Here is a 13,285-nt window from a genome sequence, read left to right as displayed (position 1 = left end):
CATCTCCTGGATAGAGACAAGGGTTTTTAGCAACAACTACCTTGCCCTCAAAAATAAAATTATTTGGGTCTGAACTGCTGGGACTGAACTTGAGCGAGGAATTGCTACCGAGCTGCTTACTAAAACGAGAAATCTGCGCAAATATTTGACCATACTCCAATATCCCGGTTTCATCAAGACATCCCATCATAGATCTTCCATTTGGAACATATATCCTTGATTTGTCCCGCAAGTCCATCAATGTAGATGCACGTAATACTTGTAGCATCATAAAAAGAAATGGTTCTTCATTTGGCTTGTAACCAGCAGCTAGCATTTCCTTTAGAATGGTTGGTATCTCTCCTGGGAACATAAACTCCAGTGCCTCCCGCGCGATCAACGAATCTGTTAATATAGCATTCAGTTGATCTATTGTCTCCCTTTGCTTCTTTATGAAAACTTTATCCTTAACCCCGAGGTAAGATAAAAGAGTGATAATTTGGTGATTAAGAAAACAAGGTTGATACTTGCTCCATGTCAAAACATCCAGGGTTGTATTCTGTGAATTGTACTTGCACATGCTCTTTCTCAGTGACAGCTTAATCGATGATGTTGGATCGACAGCAACAACACCTTTAAACCCACCGTATCGAATCTGAAATGCAGATGGAACAGAATTTCTGCAGCCACATTTTGAAGCCACTTCGCGAGCCAATTCTGCAGATATCTTCCCTATGCCATCCGAGAAGAAACAATATGTGATTCCAGATCTTTTTGCTTCTACATCAGGAATCATCTCAATTTCGTGCCTACCAACGTGCATAGTTTTCCTGGAGGAGCTAAACGATTGACCAAGTCTGGCAGCATATTTTGCAACAATCCTTATTTCACGAAAATCACCCATCCACTCTCTGATGCCTGCTGCAGTAAGACCAGTTCTTGAAGCAAACATCCAAAGAGAATTTTCGCGTAATTGACTGTTTGAAAATGCAAGAAACTCAAACTTCTTATCACCAATAACAATGCCGTTTCTTAGAGTGGACAGTATCCTCTCATAAATGCTAGTGCGCTTGTCGTCCTCATTCGCAGAAGATGCTCGAGGAGATAAAACTGTCGCGTGCAGTTTATCCAAGTCCTCATCGACAAAAGAAACGCGAAGAAAATTATCAATATCTTCAGGATAATTGCGCAAGATGCGATTGGAGAGACTCACCTCTGGACCACGGAAATATACTTTAGATGGAGTTATTTGAACCCTGTGTACATATACCAACCCGTCATCTAAAGATATTGCAGGAGGTGTTGGAAGTCGCCCATCCGTGGCATATCTCTTATACTGCTCAGAAAGCCACCTTACAGGCTCATAGCAGCAGTCTTTTAGATGATACAGTTTGTCCAAGGCACTTTCTATATACTCGAGTTTTATTCTCGTAGGATCGACCAACCGACAAAAATTGATATCAATTGCTGGCCCAGGAAGACACCCATTCTGAACTAAGGAGTTGATCTTGAACAAGATTTTATATGGCAAGTTGAAGCTTGGGGGTGGATTCACAATGGGGACAAGACCTGAATTGCAGGAGAAATTAGATCCTTCCTGCAGAACAAATTGGCCTTCATTCTCTTCATAAAGCAGAAATTTTGGAAGCTGACCCTCAAGTGGAAGCTCCAAACATAGAGCAGAAGATTGGCCAATGCCACACAATGGAGTGAAATCAACTTCCCGAAACCACTGGTAACCTCCACGAGCACAAGAGACATCTTTCTTATGAATCTTGGGAGCACCAAGCAACTGGAAATAGAAAAAGATTTTGTTCAAGTATCTAATGAAATTGGTAAACCAACAAGCTATAGAAATGAATATCAATTAAGGTAATATTGGGGATTACAATGACATTAAATTGCCCATTAATTTCTGCAGAGAAGCTTACCCATCTTGTAACAAAAAAAAAAAAAAAAAAAGCGAAAAATCTGCAGAGAAGCTTACCTGTTCAGGGGCTTCCTCTCTGATATTTTCCGTTGTGGGACTGATGTGTGAAAATAATGACTTATTATTATTATTATTATTATTATTATTTCGCTTTCCATGATTTAAAAGGGTGAGGGTTAAAAAAAAAAAAAAAAAAAAAAAGCTCAGGGTACTTTTGTTTTTTTGTATTTTTTAAATCAGGCTTAGGCTCATAGCAGCAGTCTTAAATTTGATACTTTTGTATTTTTTTACTCAAAATATCTTTAAATTTATTAAAAAAATAATCATTAAAAACACTTAAAAGGGTGACCTTTTTCATATTAGCCTCTTAATTTTTTTTTTTTTTTCAAATGAGTATATTTATATATTCTTAAATTTTATTTATTAACAACTTTAAGAGTATTTTGAGGAGAAAGATGTAAATTACCTATTTTGACAAGCAATGGTAGTATACAGGGGTTCGATGTAATTTTTTATTTTTATTTTTTATGATTTTTTATCTTTTTAGGTTTTAAGGCATAATTATAAAATGAGTGATAATTTGAAAAGTTAAAAGGTATATTTTTCTAAAATTAAAAATTCTAGGTAGGGAGTTGGTCAATTTCTGGACTCATACTCTATGGGGTTGCATGGAAACACTACTGACATATGTAATTTTTTTAACGGTTTCAATTTAATTAATTTTTTGTTTTTTAATGTGAAAAAAGAGAGAATGGTATTAAACATGAACGGTTAAGAAAACTAGAGCCAAATCATCATTTGACTCACAAACACAGAGGAGAGGATGTTACCAGAGACAACCATATATATATAGAAAATTAGAAATTAGAAAGTAAGCAACAAATTAACCTGAAGGAGAAGAAAAATTGTAGATTGGCCACGTGGTCGATGTAGCTTAATCTGCCAAATGCTGTCATAGGAGATTTCAAGCTTGTATGCTTCAGAGAGATGAGAAAGAAAGAAGAACCACTTTCTCTTTTCCAAATCAAACCCAACAGAAACATCTTCTTCCTGTTTCCAGAGCACAGAAAATGTTTCTTTCGAAATCTGATATCCAAAGTGTAACGCTTTGATATCCATGGTATGTATGTAAGAACAACCTTGTCTTTGGAAGAAAAAAATGATTGTAAGCTGAAAGGAAAGCACTGCTGCTAAGTAAGAAGCAAGTGCTCATATATATAGTCTATAGACAAGAGCATGCTGCAGCTTCCTTATACTTAGGAAATAAGTTGAGGGAATCACAACGTTGTTACTTGTCATTCCTGTTTCCTAAATCTGAATTTCTTTTACTATATTCCTTCAAGTCCCGGTCTCTCATGTCGTTGACGAGCAAAGGTCACAGAGTTCTGATGATGTGGACCAATCATAATATAACGTCATACAGCTCCCCCACACTGACAAGAAACTAAACGGAAAGAGAGGGATCCTACCATGTTGGGGATATATTCCTCCTTGCTTGGCAGGCAAGGTTTAAAGTAAAAGAGTGATGAAATTGAGATGACCACTTCTTGACCAAAGCAACGATCGACAAAGAAAAAGTGTTGACTAAAAAACTTGGTCACCAAGGGGATGAACAGAATGTTTGGATTGTGATTGCCCAAGGCCACTTCACTTTACCAATCACATGGGCCATGGCTTTTCAATCTGAAGCTCTCGTGGAAAGTGCCCTTTACCAATTGGAGTACTGGAAAACTTATTCAAAACTTAAGCAATGCCCATATGAATTGTACAGCATCAACAACCATTCTATTTATCTCATTTAATATTTCTTTATGTGCATAGAAGATACTAGAAAAACACATGCATTAATTCGCTTTCTTCTCTTTGTGTGGAAATAATATAAGTCTATATAATATATGGAGGTTAAAGCCAAATTTAAGATATGTTCGTTGAAGACTTTAAGTGTTTTGAATGCCATTTTTGTTTTTGGTTGTTTTCTTATGTGACATAAAAGTGAAAGCAATTTTTATATTTTGAAGAGTGTTTTTTGTTTTTGGTTATTTGTTAATGTCTTTAGTCTAAAATAAATAAATAAAACCGAGAAAACAAATTAAAGTCGTCAATAAATATGAGCTAGGGTCATGTTTCCTCCAGCGTGTAGGTGTACTTAGATTATGAAAATTTTAGGTGTTCTCTTCACTACAAAAAATAGGGGGTTTTCTGACATGGCAAACAATAACACACTTTTTGCCACGTCAATAACTATTGACGTGCCATTATAACACGTCAAAAATTATTGACGTGCCATAATAGAATGTCAATAATTATTGACGTATGCAAACGTCACGTCAATAAATTATTGACATGGCAGTTTGCCATGTTAAAAATTTTTGATGTGTTATTTTTGACACGTCAAAAATTATTGACATGCCATTATTTCACACGTCAATAACGGAATTTCAATTATAATTAATTATAATTAATTCAATCATATTAATTATAATATATGTGTTTGAAAAAAAAATTAGGTAATAAAATTTAATTGGTATACAATATTTATATATACACGTATAATTATACCTGATTCAAAATTTTATCTTGATTTCCTGAAGAAAAAAAAAATATGGTGCATTTTAGCTAGAAATCATTCTAGTAATATTAATATAGCCATATTAATTTTAAAAAAATTAATTATAGAATACATTTATTTTATACGACCCGCAAAACCCACATGAACCCAACACGAAATATGTGTTTGTTGTTATTCCCAAGTGCCAAAACAAAAAAGAATCAAGAAACCCATCATGGTATGATATATACTACCATTAATACCCTATATGCCAGAATATTAAAGAAACGAAAAGATAAAGAAACAAGCAGCAGCAAGCAAGCAATTATAAGGAAGGGAGTACCGGTTTCTTGTCATGAATGGTAGAGGGGGGGATGATCTTGAAGAAGAGCGAGGGTGTCGTAATTGCCATCGAACTTGACCTCCGGTTGTGCACCACTCTAGTCCGGCGAGTCCTTGACTTATCTCGATTGTTCATTGATCTCACGGTGGAAATGCCTGGAAGCACAGCCCTGATTCTCGGTAAGTAGAATATTGAGCCATCGCAAAAAAAAAAAAAAAGGATTTTATTATTAACAATCTAGAATATTAATTTATTTGTTTTCTAATTAGTCTTAAGTATATTGTATTTATAAAAAAAATATAAAAGAAAAAAATGATATATATATATATATATCAGTTTTTCTGATCTAAACCGTACTAACAGAATGGAAAGGCCCCCTTTATTAATCAATGAAAGAAGAAATTTTTTTGCTGGCTCAACCACCTCAGAAGGTCTCAGATGAAGAGACCAAGATGTTGACAAATTTCTTGCTCACCCTGATTTAAAATTAAAAGGTGTCTCTGATGATTCTCAAGTTTCTTCTGCTTTTTACACTGCCAAGCAAACTCCTCCTCCTACTCAAGCTAATGATGATGGAGGATCTTTGTCTCCATCCGCTTCAGATTTTGATGCACCTCTTCCTCATCCTCATCCTCATCAATTAAATGTCCTTCATGCTCCTGTTAAAGATTTCTTTTCCCAAATCGATTGGTCTGCTTTACAAAAAGATTTTTCTTCAAAAGAAAACTAAGCACTACGACATTCTTATCGCTCTAATTTTTCTGAAAAAGAAAGATCCATTATCAAAATTCGTTGGACTAAAAAAATGATTGAAGCACAAAAACATATCCTGTTTTTTGATTTTCTTCAAAACCATTACCCCAATAATAATGTTTTAAATGTTGTTAAAAAATATCTTGTTAAAGAAGATAAAACCACTGTTAAAGCTTCTCACCCACCTCTTGAAAATTTGTTAATCAATTATGGAACTAATACAACTGTTAAAGCTTCCCCTTTTAAAACTCCTGATCCTGCCACTACTCATAATGAAACCAGAAAAATCATTGAACAAAACAATTTTATAAACCAATCTCTTCATGTTACTGGCCAACTGTTAGATCAGATTGAAGACAAAATTGATTCTCCCACTTCCTCTAGTTGTAAAACTGAAAAACCAATCATTTCCCTTCCTGAAGAAAGGAAAAATCTTGGATTGAAAACCACTAACCAAAAAAATGTTGACAGAATTGACAAAATGTTGAAAGATCTGAAAACTAGTCAAGCTTTTGGCTCTGGAAAAGCCTGTGTTGTTCAAAAAATCAATGAAACATCTGATTCAGACGATTCTGAATATTCTTCTGATTTCAACATTAAAATAATTGAAGAAAATTTTGGTCTAGATCAAAAACTCCAAATAATTTTTGATAAAACCAAACCCATTAATCTCACAAAAAATTGGTATTCAAAACCCACTCCTCCTGATTTACAGTTTGAAGAAAGATTTTTTCAATCCTAGTTTTCTATTTCTGCTGATAAACTTTATGAATGGAACATTGATGGTTTGTTTGAACAAGAAATATTGAATAAAATGAATCACATGTCTATGGTTGCTAATGCTTATGTTACTAATCACAATTTAAGCCAATCAGAAATTGTTGATTTGCTTTCTACGGGTTTCTCTGGAACTCTTCGGAATTGGTGGGATAAACACCTCACTGAAGATTCTCGAGAAAAAATTAGAAAAGCTGTCAAGAAAGATGAAGATGGCTTACCTCTATTTGATGAGCAACATGGCACTGGTGAACCCGATAGTGTTAACACATTGATTTACACCATCATTAAGCATTTTATTGGAACACCTTCTAACATCACTTCTCGCATTTCCGATTTCCTGAATAATCTTCGTTGTCCTACTATGTCTGATTATAGATGGTATCAAGATGTTTTTCTTTCTCGAGTTATGGTTAGATCTGATAGTCAAAAACCTTATTGGAAAGAAAAATTTATTGATGGATTACCTTCATTATTTGCTCACAAAGTTAAAGATGAATTCATTAACTCTAACACTGGATTAATTGAATATGAAAACTTAACCTATGGTGATTTGTTTTCTACTGTCAAAAAACTTGGCATAAAAATGTGCATTGATCAAAAAATGATAAGACAACAGTTGAAGAACAAAAAGAAAGCTAAATATGAAATGGGTAATTTCTGCGAACAATTTGGGTTACCTCCTATGGCTCTCTCTCGGAAAAACAAAAAGAAACCTGATAAAGTTTTCAAGAAAATACCTGCTCCATATTACAATAGTTACAAGAAAAGAAAATTTAATAAACCAATTAAAAAATTTCCAGCAGCTAACAAATCCAAAAAGAATAACTCAAAATTTGATAAATATTTTTCTAAAGGAAAATGCTTTAATTGTAAGAAATCAGGACATTTTGCTGATAAGTGCCCTGAACCACCAAAAAAATTGAAGAAAGAAATTAATGCATTGAAAATTGGTGACAATGAAAAAGAAAATCTTTTTAGAATCCTACAATCAGTAAGTTCTTATGATTTATCTGATTGTGAATTTTTGACAACTTCAAGTGACTTTGATTACCATTCTGCCAGTGAATTTCTGATAACGATTTCAAAATTGGTTGTAATGATTCTTGCTGCAAAAATGTGAAAACTTGCAATGTTATCTCAAAAACTGAAGAACAAGAAAATTTGCTAATCACTTTAATTTAAAAAATTGAAAATCCTGAACTAAAAGAAGACTACCTTAAAAAACTCAAGAATACCATGATTAAAAATGCTAATAAACCTAACAACACAAAAATCTCTCTTGATGAAACTTTGGAACAATTTTCTAAACAAAAATCCAAAGAAATTACTATCTCAGATTTGCAGCATGAAATTAGTAATATCAAGAAAGAAATTGCAGATTTGAAAAATGACCTCTTCACCGTTAAAACTGATAATAATGATTTAAAATAACAACTATTAATACTGAAAATCCAAAATTGTTTTCAAGATCACAATTCTGATAATGAAAATGATAAGCAATCTAAGCATTCTGCTGAAGCAGAATCCAGCAATAAAGTGATTTCCAATGAAGTCAACAATGAAGTCAAGATTATCAGTCTTATTAACAAAATTGCTCCACCTAAATGGTATTCTAAAGTTCATATTGTCAATGGTCTTGATTATGCATTCGATACCATTGCTTTGATTAATTCTGGTGCTGATTTGAATTGTATTCAAGAAGGAATAGTTCCCAGCAAATATTTTGAAAAATCCACTGAAAGACTGAACTCTGCTAGTGGAAGCCGTTTGCAAATCAAATACGAATTAAATAGTATACATGTTTGCCAGGGTGATGTCTGTTTTGATACTCCTGCTGTTCTTGTAAAAAATATGACTGAAAAGGTTATTCTTGGCCTTCCTTTTATTTGCATGCTTTATCCTTTTTCTGTTGATGAAACTGGTGTTTCAACTATTAAAATGGGTGTTGAAGTAAAATTTTATTTTGCTAACAAATTTGAAATTGATATTAGCCATTTTAACATTATCACTGTCAAAACTAAACATTTAAACTTCTTGAAACAAGAAGTTAAATACAAAAAGATTGCTGAACAATTTTCTAATAAATTATTGCAATCCAAATTTGTCTCTTTTAATACTCGTAACATTGATCTTGTCTGTTTTGATCTTCCTGCTGCTTTTTGGCATAGGAAGAAACACACTGTTTCTTTACCTTACATTAAAACTTTTTCTGAAAATAAAATTCCCACTAAAGTTAGACCCATTCAAATGAATGCTGAAACCTTAGATTTTTGCCAAAAGGAGATTGTTGATTTACTTGCCAAAGGAATCATTTGTAAGAGTAAATCTCCTTGGTCTTGTGCTGCCTTTTATGTTAAGAAAAATGCCGAAAGCGAAAGGGGAACCCCTAGGCTTGTAATCAATTACAAACCACTCAATGATGTACTAGAATGGATCAGGTACCCCATTCCAAATAGAAAGGATTTAGTTAGTCGCATCAGTGAGGCTATAGTTTTCTCTAAGTTCGATATGAAGTCAGGATTTTGGCAAATCCAAATTGATGATAAAGATAGGTATAAGACTGCTTTTACCACCCCATTTGGACATTATGAGTGGAATGTTATGCCTTTTGGTCTCAAAAATGCTCCCAGTGAATTCCAAAATATCATGAATGATATTTTTAATCATTTCAGCCACTTTACTATTGTTTACATTGATGATGTTTTGATTTATTTTAAATCTATTGATGAACACTGGAAACATTTGAATTCGTTTCTAGAAACAGTCAAACACAATGGACTTGTTGTTTCTGCTAAAAAAATTCAAGCTTTTCCAAACCAAAATTAGATTCCTTGGTTTTGATATTTCTGAAGGTCGGATAAGACCCATTGATAGAGCCATTCAATTTGCCGATAAATTTCCTGATGTTATCATTGAAAAAAATCAGCTCCAAAGGTTCCTAGGTTCTTTAAATTATATTGCAGATTTCTACAAAGATCTGAGAAAACACTGCAAACCTTTGTTCGACCGTTTGCTAAGCAATCCTCCCCCCTGGACTGACACTCATACTTCCCTTGTAAGAGAAATTAAAACCCATGTCAAAGCTTTATCCTGTCTAGGAATTCCTTTAGACAATGCTTTCAACATCGTTGAAACTGATGCTTCTGAAATTGGTTTCGGAGGTATTCTAAAACAAATTGTTTCTCCAGGATCTCCCAAACAAATTGTTCGATTCCATTCTGGATCTTGGAATAAGGCTCAAGTTAATTATAGTACTATTAAGAAAGAAATTCTTTCTGTAGTTTTATGTATTACTAAATTTCAATCTGATCTACTAAATCAAAAGTTTCTAGTACGGATTGATTGTAAATCTGCTAAATACATTTTGCAAAAGGATGTTGAAAATATTGCATCAAAACAAATTTTCGCTAGATGGCATGCCATTCTAAGTGTTTTTGATTTTGACATTGAATACATTAAAGGTTCCAATAATTCTATTCCAGATTTTCTCACTCAAGAATTTTTGCAGTGCCAAAATGGCCAGCAAAAAAGACAAGGAGAAGATTGAATCCAAGCCTTTGGCCTTGAGGCCAGAGACTACCATTGCCCCTCAAGCTACCAACTCATCCATTGCGCTAGCCAATCGATTCTCAGCCTTCAATCCCGGGTCACCGGCCACTTACTCCAGTGCTCTTATTTCAGATTATGACCCTTTTGTAGTTGCTTCCCAAAAAACTGCTGCTCCTTTCATTAAATACAATAAATCCTCAGCTTATGTTGTTCTTCCTCATTCTGAATATTTGTTTCACATTGAATTAAACAGATCCCATATTAAATTCCCCGCTCAAATCGCTACTTCCTATTTTCCCCCACAATTCCATTGGATCCTTGAGCACCTTCAGAATACTCTTTCCTACTATACTAATATCCTACTTCAAACAAAGCCTGTCCATTTTAAACCCATTTACAGTAAAACTGATCCCCAAAAACTCATTTACCACAGTGTTTATTTTGATAAAATTATTCTCGAAAAAGATTGGGGGGAACATCCCACGCAACTCAGGAAATTAGATGATTTCCCAATTCATTTTTGCTATTATGATTATGTTAATGCTTGGTACAAATTTTTCCTTTTCCAAAATTTCAAATTTGACTACTCCTGGTTCTTGAGCTTTGATAAAGAATTTGGAGGCATTCTCCCCCTCTGGTTCTCCAACTGGTGGAAAAAATTCGGTCTTATCCCTGATATTCTCCCATTAAAAATTGTTGACTCTTTTAAATCATTTAAAAATCTTTACCATACTGATGAATATGGGGCCAAGTTTCCCCACACTCTCCATTTTGCCAAAAAATTCAAGGTTCCCTGGATCATCAAGTGGCAATATGTTATTCTTGATGACAAACTAGAACGCCATTGGTATATTAAATGGTGGGATAATTACCCACGAACTGATCATTTGATTGACAATGTCAAAGCACTAGCCCAGTTACCAAAAATCCAAGCTCCTCTTGTTTCTAAACCATTAACCATTGGCACACCTGCCAAATTGATAACCCCAGCACTTTCCTTTCTCCTTCTAAAGAAACCGCTGCCCCTACTACTTCTTCCAGCTCTTCTAAGAAAAAGTCATCTTCGAAGAAAAAAGAAAAGAAGGAAATTTTAAAAGCATTACTCAATTCTCTCAATGATAGTTCCAGTTCTGATGAAGATAAAAAATCCGATGATAAGAAATACGATGCATCTTTTGAAGCAACTTTCAACCCCATACAAGATTGGTTCGGGAATTCTGGTTTTCCCGGAGACAGTGATAATTATTACCCTGGAATTGAAGATTTATAGCTCATTTGCCCTCCGTGGCATTGTTGACAACTCATTTGCCTTCTATGGCACCATTAACAGCTCATTTGCCCTCTGTGCCACCATTGACAGCTCATTTGCCCTCTGTGGCACCGTTGACAGCTCATTTGCCCTTCGTGGCACCATTCATTAAAATTCCACTGAAGACATTTGCCAACTCATCTTGGTACAGTTACTCTACAGTTCCTGCCGACATTACAGTATTTCCTACAGTACCTGCCGACACTACAATGCCTGCCAACATTACAATATCTTACTTTTACTATTAAATTTTCTGATGTAATTTTATTTAACCACTGGACTCTGTCTATAAAAGGACAAGTCCCCTTCAGTGTAAGGGAGAAGCTTTCAGCCCAAACACCTGAAATCCCTCTGCAACTAACCTGCTGTTTTCTACTTGTAATCCTTTCTGCTCTCTTGTAACTTCACTACTTCCAGATTACATTTCAATCTGTAAGTACTCTTGTTAATCATTAATCAAATCCTTTGATATCTTTTCATTATCTATTTATCCCATTACTCTTTTATACGCTCCTTTGATTCTTGCATCATGTTTATTTTAATTGCATATACCTCCTACATAGATGGTTCTACTGCTTTATTTTCAATTATTTTTTAATTTGCATTCACATTCCCTTGTTGGTATCACAACACATTCCCTAATTGATTACAAGACTAGGGGTTCCCCTTTTGACTTTAGCATTTTTCATAACATAAAAGGCAAGACCAAGGAGATTTACTCTTACGAATGATACCTTTGGCAAGTAAATCAACAATCTCCTTTTGGCAAAAATCTAAGGTTTCAGCATTCATTTGAATAGGTCTGGCTTTAGTGGGAATTTTATTTTCATAAAAGTTTTAATGTATATATATATATTGTAGGTATAAAAATTTAAAAAATTATTTTTCTCTTATTGACATGTCACATGTGGCACGTCAATAATTCTTGACGTGCCACATGTGACACGTCAATAATTCTTGATGTGCCACACGAGACACGTCAAGAATTTCTTGACGTGCCACTTGTGACACGTTAAGAATTTCTTGACATGTTCTATGTAGACACGTCAAGAAATTTCATCTGGAAGGCGCGATCACCAGCTGTCCCCCTTTTCTTTTCTTTTTTTCTTTTCTTCCCCTCCTCTCTTTCTTTCTCCTCCCGCGCGCCCACAGCCCTCTCTCCGATCCCTTTTTTTTCACCGTCGATCGGCAACTTGTTGTCTCCGTCTTCGTCGATCGACTCACACGCATTCTCTCACTCACTGACCCTCTCACTCGTTCTCTCCCTCACTAGCTCGCTTAGTACCCTCTCACTTGTTCTCTCTCTCACTCGCTCTCTCTCTCACTGGTTCTCTCTCTCATCGGTTGTCACAGCGCCGCTCCTCCTTCTGGCTGTCACACGCTCTCCCTCTGGCGATTCTCCGGCCTCTCTCCTGATCAGGTATATATATAAAAATTTACAATGTATATAATTATATATTAATTGATGTAGTTATTAGCAAATTTTACATGTTAGCTAATTAATTTATTTGTTTGAGATATATGTTTTGTATTTGTGAATTTGTTTAATTAATTTGTATGGTGAAATTGTTATATATGAGCATGCATGCAAAATTACGTACATAATTTGTTTGAAATTAGGGTTTTTTTTTTTTGTGCAGGTTTTTGCATTTAGATTTAGACCTTAATTTTGTGTAGGTTTGCAAATCTAGATTATGTAAATGTATGTTATCCAAAAAAAAAAAAAAAACAAAACAGAACAAAAAAAACAAAAAAAAAAAAAAAACCAAAAAAAAAAAAACAACAAATAACAAATGCATATCGATTTTGGACTTTAATTTTGTTTAGGTTTTGAAAATTTAGAATAAATATGTAAATGTTAAAAAAAAAAAAAAAACAAAAGAAAACAAATAACATAGCTAGCTCGATTTATTTTATCTAGCTAGGGTCCCCATATATAAGAAATGCATAAATGTTAAAAAAAACGAAAAAAAAAAAAACAACAAATAACCTAGCTAGCTAGATCTATTTTATCTAGGGTCTCCATATATAACAAATGCATTTAAATTTGGAGCTTAATTTTGTTTAGGTTTTACAAATTTAGATTACGTAAAT

The 13,285-nt window shown here is 34.1% G+C and overlaps 1 protein-coding gene across 1 annotated transcript; it reads right to left on the bottom strand.

Annotated features, from left to right (window-relative positions):
• Position 1: 1 nt before the first annotated feature.
• Positions 2 to 3,037, bottom strand: LOC132178144 (RNA-dependent RNA polymerase 1-like; the record flags this gene model as incomplete). Its single annotated transcript, XM_059590598.1, has 2 exons — positions 2,798 to 3,037; positions 2 to 1,771 (listed from the first exon to the last, which is right to left on the bottom strand). Coding segments are annotated over exons 1-2 (2,001 nt in total), but the record flags the coding sequence as incomplete, so codon positions are not given.
• Positions 3,038 to 13,285: the final 10,248 nt, after the last annotated feature.

The sequence above is a fragment of the Corylus avellana genome, chromosome ca4 (assembly GCF_901000735.1).
Source record: "Corylus avellana chromosome ca4, CavTom2PMs-1.0".
NCBI lineage: Eukaryota > Viridiplantae > Streptophyta > Magnoliopsida > Fagales > Betulaceae > Corylus > Corylus avellana.
Note: the sequence above shows the minus strand (reverse complement) of the source record. Positions and strands in the feature narration are given on the sequence as shown.